Source organism: Tiliqua scincoides, chromosome 9 (assembly GCF_035046505.1).
Source record: "Tiliqua scincoides isolate rTilSci1 chromosome 9, rTilSci1.hap2, whole genome shotgun sequence".
Lineage (NCBI taxonomy): Eukaryota > Metazoa > Chordata > Lepidosauria > Squamata > Scincidae > Tiliqua > Tiliqua scincoides.
The window spans coordinates 8,893,262-8,911,373 of NC_089829.1; the positions used below are offsets into that span (position 1 = coordinate 8,893,262).

At 49.2% G+C, this 18,112-nt stretch overlaps 1 protein-coding gene across 1 annotated transcript in view; it reads left to right on the top strand.

Moving 5' to 3' along the window:
* The window catches only part of PRDM16 (PR/SET domain 16), a 472,618-nt gene extending 455,118 nt beyond the window's left edge, over window positions 1–17,500 (top strand). The window contains exons 8-11 of the mRNA XM_066637408.1: window positions 1,180–1,333; window positions 5,057–6,464; window positions 11,815–11,899; window positions 17,333–17,500. Coding sequence (XP_066493505.1) covers window positions 1,180–1,333; window positions 5,057–6,464; window positions 11,815–11,899; window positions 17,333–17,500 — 1,815 coding nt within the window. The remainder of the gene's footprint in view (window positions 1–1,179; window positions 1,334–5,056; window positions 6,465–11,814; window positions 11,900–17,332) is intronic.
* The last annotated feature ends 612 nt before the right edge of the window (window positions 17,501–18,112 follow it).

Here is an 18,112-nt window from a genome sequence, read left to right on the forward strand (position 1 = left end):
GATAGAAGCAAGTATTCCCATTGGTATGCAACAGTGTTTAGCATCTGACAGTATTTAGTGGTTGACATATGATAGAGCTGAGTACCGAACTGTAGCGAATTGTTGACGTATAATGGTATTTTGCATTTGAAACCTGACAGCTTATGAAAATTCATATCTGATGTCTGCCAAAACAATTGAGAGATCAACACATTCAAAGGATTTGTATTTTGATGTTTAAGGTTACAAGGAATCAACACTTAAAATGTTATCTTTATGTAATTCAAAATTTGAGTGGTGAAACTGGGCATTTTGCTAAATTTCAAATATGGGCCAAACGTATCCGCTTGTAACTTTGGCATACTGCCAGGTACTCCAGCGCTATGAGGGCCTGCCGTTGTGGTAGCCCTACAAGGCCTCTGGTGCAGTCGTTGGAAAGCTATGCACCACCAGCAGCATGGCGCAAGACTGGCTGCCAGTGGCAAAGAGGTGGGTAAGGGGTGGAGATCAGGGCAGGATGGGTGCAGGTGGAGCCAGTGGTGGGAAAGGGGTGGAGATCAGGGCAAGATGGGGCAGGTGGAGCCAGTGGTGGGAAAGGGGTGGAGATCAGGGCAAGATGGGGCAGGTGGAGCCAGTGGTGGGAAAGGGGTGGAGATCAGGGCAAGATGGGGCAGGTGGAGCCAGTGGTGGGAAAGGGGTGGAGATCAGGGCAAGATGGGGCAGGTGGAGCCAGTGGTGGGAAAGGGGTGGAGATCAGGGCGGGATGGGGCAGGTGGAGCTAGTGGTCACCAGATCCCAAACCCCTGTTCCCACCTGGACAGCAGCAGGCTCCTTGGAGTTATGCCAGCAACAGAGCTACCATAGCTTTGGGAAGTCGCATTAGTGGTGCACAGTAAATTTTGAATGAATGGGAAGGGAGAGGCAAGGGAGGTGACGCTCCAAAACCTAAGCCTTAGCTAAGCTAGCCTTAGGACCTAAAATGGGCTGAAAACATGAGATTTGGCAACCCACACAGAAAGCCTGAGATGTCCCTCAAAAACCCAGGTCTCCAGCTGAAATCTTGAGAGCTGGCAATGCCACAGCTTGCTAGTGTTTGCACGAACATAACTATGGGCGGGTACCTATAACAAGCTAAAACGCAGTCCCCCTTGGCCCTTCGATTCCTCACGGAAATTCTGTTTCTCCCCCCCCTTCTTCCAGGTGTTTACTGACCCCAGCAACCTCCAGCGGCACATCCGTTCGCAGCACGTTGGTGCGAGGGCGCACGCTTGCCCGGACTGCGGGAAAACCTTTGCCACCTCATCTGGCCTCAAACAGCACAAGCACATTCACAGCACTGTCAAACCTTTCATATGTAAGTTGTCATGGCCGTCTCCGAGCCAGCGTTGGCTGGCCGCTGTAATTGCACATATCCTGAGGGGGGGAAGGCCTCCCCCTGCAGTGCCCAGCTCTGCCTCCACCGGCAGCTGCTGTAATTTTATAGGTCAGAGCACCAGATGAAATTTGACCGTGTTTTTTTTTTGCCCCCCCCCCCGTCTCCCCCTTAACATACGGCCCCTGTTTTTTCAGTAAACATTTCTGGCAGGTTTTTTTGACAGGTTAAAAGCTGAACTCCACAGCCAGCCCCGCCAATTTTGCTGGTACTTTTTCACTGTGTGGCCACCACCCCCCCAGTCTCTTACTTCATTTCTTTCCCCCCCCCCCTTCCCCAAACTGGGTATAAATAAACAGCTGACACGGCTTGACAGAAAGGTGCTTCTTGGATGCCTGAAGTAATCACAGAGCTAGCGGGCAGGATTTGGGGCAGGGGAGAGGCTATTTCACCCTCCCCCCCGACACAATTGCTTGCATTCAGCCTGTTATGTGGAATATTCCATATTGTTCTGTTCAATGGTCTGCAAAAAAGGGAACAGTTTCAACATTTCCAAAGAGATAAAGGCCTAGCACTGAGCCCTCTAAAGCAGTGTTTCTCAAACTGTGGGTCGGGACCCACTAGGTGGGTCACGAGCCAATTTCAGGTGGGTCCCCATTCACTTCAATATTTTATTTTTAATTTATTAGACTTGATGCTACCATGGCATGTGACTACATTGGGGAAATGTTACAGACCTGTACCAAGCTACTATGTGTATTCTTTTAACAATGATAGTCAATGGGGCTTACTCCTGGGTAAGTGTGGATAGGATTGCAGTCTAGGATTGTTGCAGATTTTCCTGCTTGATGATGTCACTTCTGGTCAGGACATCACTTCCAGTGGGTCCTGGCAGATTCTCATTCTAAAAAGTGGCTCCCGGTGCTAAAAGTGTGAGAAGTACTGCTCTAAAGAATTTTCCGCCCCCAACGTAGAGAGAATTCAGCACGGCTGAAGCCAGGGGTGATTTCAAGAGGGGGGCAGAGAAATTCTGCATCCGTTTCAGCATCCTTATTGCTGGCTGAAGGGAAGAGGTGGTCATCCCTTGATTTTCGTTTTTGACACCACCTCTGTGGCAGACGTTAGGGGAGCAGGATCGGCCCATCCATGAGGCCAATTGAAGGGGTTGCCTCAGGTAGCAGATTAGTGGGGGGGGCGTCCATCTCTGTCTGCCTACTCCTCTTTCGTAACACCTGGATTAGAAAAGAAAGGGGGCAGAGAGGAAATGCGGAGGGGAAGAGAGTGCTGGGCTGGAACATTGGCAAGCAGAAGGAGCAGAGGCTGGTGTCTCATTCGGTAACGGGGCAGCACTTGGCTTGTTTCCCCGGGAATCAAGAGGGAGTATAATTCAGTAGCAAACTGCTTTGCATACAGAACACCTTGGATTCAGTCCTGGGCAGCCTCTTCAGGTTGGTTTGGGAAGAATTACCGTCTGCAAACTGCTACCTGCCAGTGTAGACAATCCTAGGCTAGATGAACCCAAAACCTGACTCAGTAGAAGGCAGCTTCCTAGGTTACAGCACCAGTGGCCATTTTCATTACTCTCATTTTTTTCCATGATGGGCAGAGTCTTGCCTTGGATAGTGGCAATCTTTTCCCCCTCCCCCTTTATGTATTTAACAAACTGTCCTTCAAGTTGAATCAAAACATCATTGTCCCTTCAGGTAGCGACCTTCCAGGTGCGACTATGTTTTGCTTTCCGGGCTCACGTAGATCACGTAAAGGAAGCTGCTGCCCAACTGAGTTAGACCCTTGGTCCATTAGGCTCAGCATCGTCAACACTGACTGGCAGCAACTCTCTAGTGTACCAGACAGGCATCCTTCCCAGCCCTAATAGGAAATACTGCCAGGGGATTGAATTTGGGACTGTCTGCATGGATACTGCATCAATCCAAAGCATTTTGGGAGGGGAAAAAAAGCAGCAACTTGAATGCTCTTTTTCAACCTTAACATTTTTAAACCCCCCTCCCCAAATCTGCCATGCTATGAGGTAAGCCCTCCCAATGCATTTGTTACAAAAATTAAGGGGGGGGGGCAATAACAAATGATTTGCACAGTCCATTGATCCAATGAATTTGGTTTGTTCAAACCTCATAGACGTTCATTTTATAACAGATGAAAATTGAACTGGCCCAATTTAATTCCATTTTGATGTGTTCCAAAAGAAAGGTGCACACACCCACCTCACAAAAATATGCCTTTTAACCCTTCCAGGGCTTAGCAAATGCCATGTCTCCCTTGTTTCTGCAACAAAGCTGTGCCCCAATTTCACAAAGATTTCTAGAGCCTCCCAGTGGAGCAGTAATTCACTCTAAATAGACTGTTTAACAAAAAAAAAAACAAAAAAATGAACTAGGAGTAATTTGATTAAACGAAGCATCACTCCTGTCTCTCCAACCCTTGTCAACTTCCTACCCAGGAGACTAAATGGGAAGAGCCACAATGCAAGCAGATACCAGAATTCAAGCATCTGCTATTGTTGCTTCTTCCCCCATGCCTGCTTTTCCTTTGAAAAGGGAAAGAGAATTGAAGGAGGAGGAGAAGTGGCGGAGAAGAGAAAGTAGGGCTAGTGTGACTCCCAGAGGAGACCAGCAGTTCCCAAAATCTCCAGACCCCTTTCCACTCCTGACAATGTTCTGAGGGAGCTCCAGGGCTCTGCGGAGCACACACTGAGAAACTGGATCATCATCTCCTTTCATCCATACATCAGCTTCTATTCTGTTCCCCTCTTCCTTCTCAAATTCTATGAGCATGGGAGAAGGAGCAGTTACTTTTTGTGCTCAGGGTGATCAGATACTATGGAGGACACAGTGCCTATATCTTTAACCATTGTTAAATATGAAATTTGGGAAGATGCAGCTTTTTAAACCCTCCCATGTTGAGCTGCCTCCATCCTCCCACGCTCAGAGCAGATGGAATAGCTCGGCTTCAGCTTGTCAGCTGCTTCAAGGTCGCACGGTGCCGGTGGCCTCGAACTGGCGACCTTGTGGATGTTATCTTCAGGCAGACGGAGGCTCTACCCTCTAGACCAGACCTCCTGCCCTCTTCTATACAATGCTTCTATACCTCTTCTATACAATGCTTAAAGGTATAGGCACTCTGTCCTCCATTGTCACACTGGTCACACTGTTTGTGCTATCATGCCACTTTTAGAGCACCATCGTAGGCATGTCTACTCAAAAGTAAGTTCAACTCAGTGGAACTAACTCCCCTGAAAGTGCATATAGCAGTGGTTCCCAAACTTACCAGGGTCATGGCGCTCCCACAGCCTCTTCTTCCCAGCTAAACCAGGCACTGCCATCTTGGATCTGACATGATTTGGTGAGATCAAATATGGTGTCTTGTGAGATTTGGGTGCCGCTATCTTGGATTTCGTGAAATCTCACAAGGTCCAAGATGGTGGCACCCAAGGAACCGACAGAAGGGGCAACTGGAAACACCTTGCGGTGCCGCTGCGAGTGTGCCATGATACCCTAAGGTGTCGCAACACACACTTTGGGAACCCCTGGCATATAGGATTGCAGCCTTAGTAAGGAAGGTGCAAGTGCCAGCATTTAGCACCCTGCCACAGACATGGGAGGATCCTGGGGCCGGCCATTTCAAGGCAGCCATTTCATATTAATTTCATATTGGGTTTTGGTGTTTTGGTTTCTGTTGATGCTTTAGGTGAGGTCTGCCACAAGTCCTACACGCAGTTCTCCAACCTGTGCCGTCACAAACGCATGCATGCCGACTGCCGCACCCAGATCAAGTGCAAGGACTGCGGGCAGATGTTCAGCACCACCTCCTCACTCAACAAGCACCGGCGCTTTTGTGAGGGCAAGAACCATTACAATCCTGGGGGGATTTTTGGCCCCGGCTTGCCGCTGACACCCAGTTCCATGATGGACAAATCCAAGCCATCTCCCAACCTCAATCATGCCGGCCTCGGGTTTAACGATTACTTCCCATCCCGGCCACATCCGGGGGGCCTCCCCTTCTCCCCAGGCCCCCCAGCATTCCCAGCCCTCACTCCAGGGTTCCCAGGCATTTTCCCTCCCTCTCTATACCCCAGGCCCCCTTTATTGCCCCCAACGCCGCTGCTCAAGAGTCCTGTCAACCACACTCAAGACGCCAAGCTCCCCAGCCCCCTTGGGAACCCAGCCCTTCCTCTCATCTCTGCGGTAAGCAACAGCAGCCACCCCCCCTCAGGGGACGAGAGGTTCAACAACAGCAGCCTGGGGAACTCCTACATGGAAAAGCTCAAAGCAAGGACCAGTGACATGTCCGACGCCAGTGACTTTGAGGACGTCAACACCACCACGGGCACGGATCTGGACACCACCACCGGGACCGGGTCAGACCTGGAGAGCGACGCAGAGAGTGACCGGGACAAACTGAAGGAGAAGGCCAAGCAGGTGGAGAGCAAGCCGGATTTCATCAGCAGCTCCGTGTCCACCAGTTCTGCCCACACCATGAACGACATTCCACTTTTTTACTCCCAGCATTCCTTCTTCCCCCCACCTGAAGAGCAGCTGCTGCCCACGGCGGGAGCAGCCAATGACTCTATCAAGGCCATTGCCTCCATTGCAGAGAAGTACTTTGGGCCTGGCTTCATGGGGATGCAGGAGAAGAAGATGGGCTCCCTCCCGTACCATTCCATGTTTCCCTTCCAGTTCCTTCCCAACTTCCCCCACTCGCTCTACCCTTTTACGGACCGGGGCCTCAACCACAGCTTGCTGGTCAAGGCAGAACCAAAGTCGCCCAGGGACCTTCACAAAGTGGGTAGCGGTGCCAGCACCGAGTCGCCCTTCGACCTGACCACGAAGCCAAAAGAAGCGAAGCCAGCCTTGCCACCCCCCAAAATCCTGCCCGCTCATCCTTCCGGGGAAGAACAGCCACTAGACCTGAGCATCGGCAACCGCATCCGGGCCAGCCAGAACGGGAGCCGGGACTCCCGGAAGAACCACGTGTATGGAGAAAGGAAGCTCATGGTCAGCGAAGCACTGCCCAAGATTTCTCAAGCTCAGATGCCACCCCAGCCATCACTGCACTACGCGAAGCCATCGCCTTTCTTCATGGACCCCATCTACAGGTATTAACATACCCTGCCTTAATGGGGGGGGGGATTTCAGGGTGGACCTAGGCAGCATTATCAGGGGGGTGTCTCAGTTTTTAACCTTTTACTTGTGTTAGACTAACCCAAAACAGATGTTACATTTCAATGTATTTATTGAGTTGAAAATCAATGCCCTGCACTTCCCTGTCCTGTCCATTCAATTTTTTTCTTTAATCAAAATATCAGTACATATTTACCATTAGACAGGTTCCAGAACACCCCAGAGGTAGGGTGTGTGTGTGTGTGTGTGTGTGTGTGTGTGAGAGAGAGAGAGAGAGAGAGAGAGAGAGAGAGAGAGAGAGAGAGAGAGAGAGTTGGTTGATTTGGTTTGGTTCGCCTCTTTGACTGGGTGTTAAATGCTGAATGACTACCCACAAAGAAGCAGAGTTTGACGTCTTGCCTTGGGCCAAGTTTGTGGAAGCGCCATGAGTTCTGGGACAGGGGTGTTCAGGAGGGCTGCATTCACCCTGGTGCTGTGAGCCTACCTGCCTTCTGCCCCCAAATCTCTACATCTGAACTGAGGAGGAGAAAGGAGGCAGGTGACTGAGGTGGCCACAGCAGGCCCTTGAAGATATCTGGCAGAGTATATTTTCACTGCTGTGTCTGAGACTGGGTTACGGGTAACACTGTGGGAAAATTGCCTGCTTCACACCTTTCCCAGTGAGGGCCAGCCCCTGGCACTCTTGACTGGGAAAAGATGCTCCATCAGTGTTTAGAAGCTCCTGAACTACCTGCCACAAACACCTTCCCCTACTCCATGTTTTGAGATGCCTTGGGACAGGGAGAAGAGGTAGTGGCAGTGGCACGGGGGATCCTATCCTGTGCCTGGCTACTCAGAAGTGAATCCCATTACAGTCAGTGGGGCTTACTCTCAGGTAAGTGTGGATATGATTGGAGTGTCTGCAGTCTCCCCTAGAAAGTGGGGTAGAAAGCCTTTAATGAATAAATAAATGTGTAGTCCAGGATGGAGCACGTCTGGCAAGAGCTGAACAGCACCTGTGGTCTGCCTGGATGGGAGATAAGTGTGGGAAAACATGACATCATCGTGCAGGGAAGCCAAAAACCTGTCAGATTACTTGGCCTGCCAGAGATGGTGTGGGAAGGAGGGAGGGAGGAGCATCAGACTTTCCCACAATCTGGTTTGGTGGCTACCACCACCTGACTCACTCTGCCAGTCTAGGATCTTCCTCAAAGAAGACGTTCCGACTTCAAGCCTCGCGTCTTCCGCTGCTTTTGCAGCACTGTCACAGGTACGGCTGTGCGCCGCTATGCCTTGGGAAAGAAAGAGTTTATAAGAAGAGACAGAGTTATCCCAGAGGGATTCCAGCACCTCTGTGTACTGGCTGGGAATCCGGCTGGAATAACAAAGGTCGGAAGAGCCGGTGCCAACTCAAATAAAAAGTTTACGAAAGCAACAGCGGGCCAGAAGACAGATGGAGGCAGAGGAGAGGCACTTGCCGCGTTCACTGGGGTGTTAGTGTCTGGAAGACTGAAGTCTTAAAAAAAAACAAAAAACTGAAAAGCCCGACGTCCAGCTGATGGTGTAATGCAGCCATTTTCAACCACTGTGCCTTGGCACACTGGTGTGCCGCGAATGGTCCTCAGGTGTGCCGCGGGAATTTGGGAGAGGGTCCTTTATTAGTAGGACTATTGGGGATGTGAGTCCCCATTGGCAGCACAGCGTGCCTTGTCAACTGTCCAAAGATTGATGGCGTGCCTCAACAATTTTAGCGCCTTGCCAGTGTGCCATGGCGTGAAAAAGGTTGAAAATCACTGGTGTAATGAGTTAATCAACAGAGCCTTTCTAACCTGGAAAATGTAGAAGTGTGCAGCGTTGAAACTCCTTTTAATCAAATAATTCCATATCATTTTCCTCCTTTTTCCCCCTCACTGTCAGTTCTCCTACTTTGTCTCTCAGCAACAGTTGTGATGAATCAGGGCTGCAGGCCAGAGTGGCCACACAGTGACAAGGGGGGGGGTGTCCCTCTTTTCCCATGAGCATTCCAATGTTCCTGCACATGTGTCTCTGTTGCATCCTGAGCTTGCCTGATGGTTGTTCAGTCAGCAATTGGATGGAAGACCTCAGTGCATGTGTGGAACTTTGCACATGCACAGATTACCAAAGCAGGCATAGTCATCATGTAGCTGTGGATTCTTGAGCAATGTGCAGCTACCACCTAACCCACAATTGCAAGCATTGCAGATCTTAGAGCAGTGAGGAAGGGTAGAATAGCATTCCTTGAATCTGCCTTCTGCCTTTTGAATTCTAAAGGTAACAGTCTAAAATGGGGAGGGGGCAGATACCATGTAGGGATTTTGCCGGGAACCAGAATTGCCTTTCTAAGGCCTCCAGGAGCCCTTCTAAGGTTCGGGGAGGGTGCACGTGACCTCCCCGCACCTCACTTCTGGGATGCAACAAGGCACTTCTGGATGTGCCCAGGAGGTCTCTTGACACCCCTTCAAGTGTGGAACCTGGGGCCTGTACCCCCCACTCAGCCCGCCTTAGCTATGCTAGTGGCATGAAGCGGTCTTTAGCCATATCAGACTATTGGTCCAGACAGCCGTGTTCCAGTGCTATCCGCTCATTCTGGGGATGCCTCTCCAGGATCGGTGACCTGAGATCTATTTAACTCAAGGGTGTCAAACTTGTTTCCTACTGTGGGCCAAAATAGCATTCATGATGCCTGCTGAGGATTGGAAGTGATGTCATATAGCAGGAAGTGACATCATTAAGCAAGTCATGACCAGAAAAGAGAACTCTTGCTCATTTTCTCACTTTTTCCCACATATGCAAATGACAGAAGGAAGCATACACAAATATTGAAGATATTTTTAAGTTGTGGAAGAGCCCAGTTATCACACGAGTCACCCTGTCAGCAGTGACACCACAGCTCAGCAGCTGAAAGCAGCTGATGGTAGTTCTGGGAGAGTCTGAGGGCTGGATAAGGAGCTTCTGCAGGCTACGGCCCCCAGGCCTTATGTTTGACACCCCTGATTTAACTAGAGAGGGTACAACCCCCGGGCCTTATGTTTGACACCCCTGATTTAACTAGAAGAGGTTAATGGCCCATTAGTCCAGCATCCTGTTTGCCACAGTGACCCGCCAGATGCCTCAGAAGCAGCCCACCAACAGGAGGTGAAGGCAGACCTTTCTCTTGCCATGGCTCTCCTGCAACGGAGAGTCAGAGGCATACAACTGCAGAACCTGCAAGGTAGCAGGGTAGCATGGACCCTGACCAGCGGCCATTCATTGGTAGATCTTGGCTCCATAAATCTAGCTAATTTAGAGACACCAGGCTGGTGGGCATCACCCTCTCTTGCAACAGTGAATGCCATACAGTTATGATCCCTGGTTCGATCGTTGGGAGAGGGGGTGGAAAACTCCCTCTCCTTTCTCCCCACACCATGAAACATTTCATAAGCCTCAATCAAACCCCCTCCCCCTGTTGCTTTTTTCCTCGAAATAAACCAAACAAACCCAAATGAGGTATTTACTCAGGGGAAAGGTGTTCCAGCCCTGTGAACACTTGGGCTGTTCCTAAGAGCATCATGCGCTTGTAAAGCAGATTTCTCTATCACAAGCTACATTACTTCTCCCAAAACAAGACCAGTGGGACTTATTCATGCAGTTTCAATTGTACTGAACATTCTTCTTATTGCTACGGTATCTTTACTCAGTGTGTGGTTGGTCTGTGGAACTCCTTGCCGCAGGATGTGGTGACGGCATCTGGCCTGAATGCCTTTAAAAGGGGATTGGACAAGTTTCTGGAGGAAAAATCCATTACGGGTTACAAGCCATGATGTGTATGCGCAACCTCCTGTTTTTAGAAATGGGCTATGTCAGAATGCCAGACGCAAGGGAGGGCACCAGGATGAGGTCTCTTGTTATCTGGTGTGCTCCCTGGGGCATTTGGTGGGCCGCTGTGAGATCCAGGAAGCTGGACTAGATGGGCCTATGGCCTGATCCAGCAGGGCTGTTCTTATGTTCTTGCTAACCTTATCTGCTAGACCCAACTGTTCTTAGGGTTACCCACCAGCCCAGAACATAAGAAAGTCGTTGCAGGATCAGGCCAAGGAGTCCATCTGGTCTAACTTTCTGTATCTCACAGTGGCCCACCAGGTGCCTCTGGAAACACACAAAAAGATGCCTGTATCCTATTTCCGCTCCTTTGCATCTGGCATTCAGAAATAGGCTACCTCCCAAACTAGGAGGTTGCTTACAGTCATCATGGTGTTTAACCTGTGATGAGTTTTTACTCCATCAATCTGTCCACTCCCCTTTTAAAGGCATCTAAGCCAGGTTCCTTCACAGTGTCCTCTGGCAATGAGTTCTATAGTTTAATTAATAATAATAATATACAGTATTTATATACCGCCTTTCTTGGTCTTTATTCAAGACTTTATTCAAGGCGGTTTACATAGGCAGGCTTATTAAATCCACGCAGGGATTTTCACAAATTGAAAGAAGGTTCTTTCTTTCAAGAACCACTACATTCAAGGTGTTACACTCCGATCTGGTTTAACATTCTGGCCTCCATCCTCCCACGCTCCGAGCAGATGGAACAGCTCAGCTGCAGCTTGTCAGCTGCTTCAAGGTCGCACGGTGCTGGTGGCCTCGAACTGGCAACCTTGTGGATGTTAATCTTCAGGCAAATGGAGGCTCTACCCTCTAGACCAGACTTCCTGCCCATTACATGCTTATACCAAGGCAGTGATGGCAGCAACTGTTACCCTGCACATGCCTGATCTTGTCTGATCTCGGAAGCTAAGCAGGGTCAGTCCTGGTTAGTACTTGGATGGGAGGCCGCCTGGGAATACCAGGTGCTGTAGGCTTATACCAAGGCAGTGGCATTGCTGGGGGGGGGTGCAGGCTGCACCAAGTGACACACACGGGTGACACCTTGCCAACATTTTTTAAATCTTGGTACTTTTGAATAGTACCAGCATGTTGTATATCATTTGATGTGTAATTTCATCCCAAATGCTGTGAAACAAACCACGCTGATATACCTCTTCTGTCAAAAGTTATAGCCAAAAAACCAGTGGGGCGAGGCAATGGTGCATCAACACACCCACCACCTGGGGCATTGCCCCACCCACTGCATGGGAGGGGGTCCATCATGAAGTTGCTGTGCTGGCCTCTCGCACAGGGTGACACTGCACCAGGGTTTAGTAACAGCCTCGTGTCCACTTCCTTGGGTACTGTGTGTGCATCCTGCTGTCCAAACTCACTTATCCCACTCAGCTCCAACAGGGACTTTGCATGCTTTCTTCTGCTCATTGAGGCCCTGTAAGGTATGTAACCCTCTGTCTTGCTGTCCAGCAGGGTGGAGAAGCGGAAGGTGGCGGACTCAGTGGGAGCACTAAAGGAGAAGTACCTGAGGCCTTCCCCGCTGCTTTTTCACCCCCAGGTAAGACTGCAGAGCACACCTCAGGTTGAACTTTCTGGTGGACAGAAAGAGATGGTCCCTTTCCTAGGTTCAAAGAGAAAGAGGAGAATGAAGCAGGAGGTGTGGAAGAGAGTGGTGAGCTAGAGTGTCACTCTCCTCCGCGCTTCCTCTTCCTTTCCAGCTCCACCTTCCTAAACAAAACCAGAGAGTAGTAGGAGAAGCAGCTTCCCTTGACTTGTCCCAGAAACACTGGTTGATGACCCTGGTGTATCCATTAGAAGTCCAGGGACCCTTCAAAACAATACTTGGTGTGCAGAAACGTCTCTGTTCATACAATATTTAATGTTCTGGTTATTTCCCGGAATGCAACAATGAACATACCACTGACCTTCTTTCTAGAATGTTCCTTGCCCTTCTGGCCCAGTCTAGGTCCTGGGTTGAATTACCCTGCAGTCAACCCAGGTCATTCGAAAACACTAACCTGGTCTAAGGAACAGACTAGCCAGTCACATCACCAGTACATCGTATCACCTGAATAATGATGGCATGAGATATTGCTCATGTTCACAAACCTTACTGGTCTTCATTTCTGAGCCATCAGAGGTCTCTCTGGGATTTTCTCTCAGTGAGAGACAGAAATGTCCTCCAATAAAAGCAGACATTCCTGCATTGATGACCATGCAGTATCAAAGTCAGCTTTCAGGTTGAAGAGTCAGCAGCAAACATCATTTGTTTCCATTCTGCGTTTCTTCCATCACCAAACTCAAGTCCACGGGGATCCCAGACAGCCTCCCATCAAGTCTTAACCATACTGAGACCAGCTTAGCCACAACAGAACAATTGTATCATATAGCCTCAGCCCTTAAAGCCATCTCTAGCCACCTTCCATTGGCAATGGTGCAGGTCTGCCCTCTGGTTTCATTTACAGTGTCCACACACACATTGTTCCCTACTGGAGCTTTTCCCAGTTTGAATCGGCAGTGGTGACAGCTTGTGAAAAGACGATGCCTGTTGGTTTCACAGCTAATCTTAGTTCCGTCATTGTTTTGCCTTGGCCTGAAAGTTTGGTTAACAACTTCCCTTGATTTTTCCTTTCGAGCTGGCCCTACAATGGTGACTGGCTGGCCACGAACATCCTGTGTTTGTGTGGGATAGAATACTGGGGAGAGCTGCCTCTATTGGCATCTGATATCTCTCACCAGCACATCTAGTGAGAAAAAGACAAGTTCCGGACAAGAGCACACACTGGGGGAAGGGGAACACTTAAAATCGAGCTCATAAAACTCAGACCAAGGGAAACATCTGTCAAGAGTTGCCCTACAAGGCTATCTGGATATCTCCTGTGAAGTCAAAGCCAGATAATCTTCCAATGCACTTACTGGGGCTATAGAGAGATTAGTTGGGTGGGGGGCTCCTGGAAACCTAGCTTTGGGGGACCCAGTCCTGCAGACAGCCACACTCCCTGTTCATCACCTAGTGATTGGGAAGAGGGTTTGATCAATCACAAAGACTCCCCATCCAGATAGCTTAGAATATGCATTTCTGAAGTCTCGAAGGTCTCAAAGGCTAGCCAAGCAAGGGCTTCCTGCGCGGAGAGATGTCGGGGTGTGACTTGGTTCTCCATTCACGCCCTCTCTAAATATTACTAGGTCAACAGGTCATGTTTGCTGAAATGGCCTTCAGCGGAAACGTTCTTCGATGGGTGCTACAGTTCTGAGCCCAGATACCTCTTTTCCTCCCTGGGCACCTGGGCCACTGCTCTCTCTTACACCCTAGTATTTAGTCCCCTAGATGGCAACATATAGGGAGAGCAGATAATTTTAATGGCCTGCATTCTCCCCTACTTATTTGTCAGACAGGCAGCAATCCACTTCCAACTGGATTTATTCTGGGCCACTGGTCTGGGCCACCTTGAAGCAGACTGTAGGGACGAAGCTGACCTTCTGGGCCACCCCCTTAGATAAGCGTTCCTTCCACCTCCCTACCCACCCCCTGTTGGTCCCAACCAACAGCCTTGTATAGGGGCATCTCATTGTTGGCCATTGCATTTTCCCTGCCACTTTTTATACTCTAAGGCAGGGGTGCTCAATAGGTGGATTGCGATCTACCGGTAGATCACGAGGCAAAATGAGTAGATCGCAGAGTGCCGACCCCCCCCTTCAGGTGCCTCTGGGAGGAAACGCCGGGAGTAAGGCCCATTGTACTCAATGGGGCTTACTCCCAGGTAAGTGTGGCTAGGATTGCAGCCTCACAGCCTAATCCTAGGCATGTCTACTCAGGATTAAGTCCTGTTATACTCAGTGGGGCTCAAGGTACACCAACATACATTGTACACATAAATGTTATATGTTATGATGGCGCGAACATTGTAAAAAAAATTCTGGTCGATCTCCAGGCCTTGCTGGGTTTCAAAGTAGCTCTCGAACCAAAAAAGTGTGAGCACCCCTGCTCTAAGGCTGCAATCCTATCTACACTTTCCTGGGAGTAAGTCCCATTGAACTCAATGGAACTTACTTCCAAGTAGATATGGATAGGATTGTGCTGTAAATGCCTACAAACGATGGAGTAGCTATCGGGAGGAAGGTGGTGTGGTTAGTACTGCAGGTGCTACAATGCACCATATAAGCATCCCCTCTCATTCCCCATCGAAGCCGTTCCAGGTAGTGACTGTGTGCGTTCCAGGTAGTGAGCTTGCGTGTTGCTGTCGCTGCCCGGAACGGCTCAATCAGCGAGTGGGAGGGGACACTTACACAGCTTATCGCAGCACATGCTTTACTTGCCATGACTCCCCCCATAGCTATACCACTGCATACAGTTGACATTTGGGGAGCTGTTAGCCATCGGACGTGCTCTACATTCATTCCTAAGTTGACGCGTTCAGAAGCTTCTGTTCGTTCAGGCAGCTTTGAAAATGTGACCTGTTATCTTTCAGGAGAACCTTTAGACAAAAGAAGGCATTGATGTGTATGACTCCTGCGCAATCCACTTCTAGCAGAACCCCAGTCCCACATGTCCTCCGGAAAGCTTTATGATGACTTAACAGCAAGCCGTTCCCCCCACCTGACAACGGTCTTTTCTTCTCCCTCTCCCTCTGTCATTTCAAGCCAGCCGCTTGCTCCTTTTAATAGCAAAGCTCTCCCACTGCACGGAGAGGCCAGCCCTTATGTTTAGAATGCTGAAATGAGCCCACGAGGTCTCACACAGTCTCAGCCTCTGTGATTAAGTGCTGCATGAACAGGGAGCGACAAAAGGCCACTCCAGGCACCCCGGCAAAGGGCTGAGCGAGAGGCTTCTCGAGGAGATCCACCGAGCATTTTTACTGGATGGGTTTTGTTGCATGACTGGCAACTGCGGCCGGCCCTCTGTGATTCTTGCAGCCCCTGCAGGCAGCTCGTTTGCCATTTCTCATAGGGCTTGGGGTATCTTCTAAATAACACCAATTTTTTTTTTTAATGTGTTCCCTTTGATTTGATTTAAAGTTTGGGATTGGTTGTCAGCCGTCTGCAATTTATTCCTCAATTATCAGGACAACTCTCTCTCTCTCTCTCTCTCTCTCTCTCTCTCTCTCTCTCTCTCTCTCTCTCTCTCCTTTTTTCTTTGAATAGTCATACACATTTTCTAACACTACCTTGGCTGTCCAGACCTGTTTCAGTGCAGCGGAAGTGTGCAAAAGGTCAGCTTTTCCGGCACAGCAGAGCATCTTGTTTGGTGATGGATGGTTTCCTCTTGCCATTGAACATTCAGACCTCCCCCTGGTTAACAATGGACATTCCTAATTCAGAAGGTGGTGCTCCAGTCTAGTCCAGCCCATTGCTCTGTTATTCTCCCTTAATGATCTCTTAACTGGGCAATCAAAATTGCCTTAATTTTCCTCTGCTTTACCCAGAAGAGATGAGGCTGTAGTTCAGTAGTAGGGAAAATGCTTTGCAGACAGAAAGTCTCTGGCCCAGGTCTATGGCCCAGGTCAAGGGGTCATCTACCTAATGCAGGCTGGGTCAGCTGACTATATGACACCTAGTGCCCTTCCTTTAAGGTATTTTCTTCGTCTAACTTTTGGAAGGGCCAGGACATGGGTGGTGCAAGAGGCTGGATACAGGGAAATCCACCTCCAGACACAGCAGCCCATATACCTTACAGGGGGCAAAATCCACTGATTAGCCATGACAACAAGTGCCCCAGCCCCCATGACTTGGGTTTGCCAAAATGTACAGACTTCTCTCCACATGACACCCTGTTCAACTGATGTAGTTGCATTGGAAGCTTGTCACACCAACTCCTTTAAGCCATTGCACTTCTGTTGGGGAAGAAGGAATTTGCTCATAAGCACATAAGATGAGCCCCACTGGATCAAGCCAAGAGCCCATCTAGTCCAACTTTCTGTATCTCACAGTGGCCCACCAGATGCCTCAGGGAGCTTCCAAGAGGCCTGTATCTTATTGTCACTGCTTTGTGTCTGCCATTCGGAGGTAGGATACCTCTCTACCTAAATTAGGGTGAATCATCACAATATCAACTTGAATTTGAAAGGTGCAGATTAAAAAAAAAAGTCTTTCTCCTTGAGCTTCAGTCAAGGAATTTTGGCCGCAAGAACTCATTAGGAATGAAGAGAACAGTTCAAAATATAGAAGGAAATTCTATATATAGAAGGAAATTTATACTTTCAAAGTATAGAATATAACATCAGAACCAGGGGCATCCACTAAAGTTGAATGCCAGGAGAGTTAGAATAGACAAAAGAAAATATTTCTTTAACCAGCGTGTAATTAGTCAGTGGAACTCCTTGCCTCAGGATGTGGTGATGGTACCTTGCTTGGATACCTTTCTAACGGGGATTGAGCAGATTTCTGGAGGAAACATCCATCATAGTTTACAAGCCATGATGGGTTTTTGCAACCTCCTGGTTTTAGAAATAGGCTACCTCAGAACGCCAGGTGCAAGGGAGTGCAACAGGATGCAGGTATCTTGTTGCCTTGTGTGGTCCCAGAGGCATCTGGTGGGCCACTGTGAGATGCAGGAAGCTGGACTAGATAGGCCATTGGTCTGATCCAGCAGGGCTCTTCTTATGTTCTTAAGGAAATTCAAATGGCAATGGTAAAGATCTTTTGCTGTAGCTTGGTTGAAAGGAATTTACAGAAGTAAAGCCTGTTTTCTAGCTGGCTTCTTGCTCATTTGGTATCCAACATCACTAGGGACACATGGTTCAAATTTAATCCATCCTTCCACAATGCAACAGACCACAGCCCACTTCATTCATGAGTGTTTCATGTGGAATCGACACCACTACCGTCATCATGACTTTTCAGACTTTTGCAGGGCAATCCTAGGCGTGCTTACTCAGAAGTAAGTCTCATTCACTTCAATGGGGCAGCTTCCTAGGTATACGTGTACAGGACTGAAGCCTCAGAGAGTGCATGTGGGCATCCAGTGCTCACACCCTTTTTCTTGTGTCAACAGATGTCGGCAATCGAGACTATGACAGAGAAATTGGAGAGCTTTGCGTCACTGAAAGCAGACACCTCCCTGCAGCCCCTCCCTCATCACCCCTTCAACTTCCGGCCACCACCCCCAACGTTGTCTGATCCCATTTTGCGCAAGGGCAAAGAACGGTATACCTGCAGGTAAAAGTTACTCTCATGATAAAGTTAGGCATGAGAAACAACAATGCATGAATTGAAAAACTGTGTTGAGGGTAGACATGACATGCATTCTCACAATACATTTGCCAAAAAAGCAGCCATGGGAGGTGATTTGAACTGATGGCCAAGGCGCAGTGGTTAAGGGGGCCTTACTCTTTCCCTCCACAATGAGGCCGTGAGCCAAGTCATGTGTTCGTAGTTGATGTTCAAACCACAGTACTCCCTGTTCCATCTAGTTTGGCCCACAGGCTAGGATGTTAAGTCTGAAGGAAACAGAGAATAGGTCAAATCTATACTCTGAGCAAATGTATTGATATAAATCAGGGATGCCCAAACCCCGGCCCAGGGGCCACTTGCAGCCCTCAGGGACTCCCAGCCCAGCCCGCGGGGAGCCCCCAGTCTTCACTGAGACTCTGGCCCTCCAGAAACTTGCTGGAGCCCATGCTGGACAAATACAGCTGCTCTCAGCGTGAGGGCAACTGTTTGACCTCTTGCGTGAGCTGTGGGACGAGGGCTCCCTCCACTTCTTGCAGTTTCATGTCTGTGTTGCAGCAGCAGCAGCGAAGGAAAGGACAGCCTTGCTTTGTGCAAGGCCTTT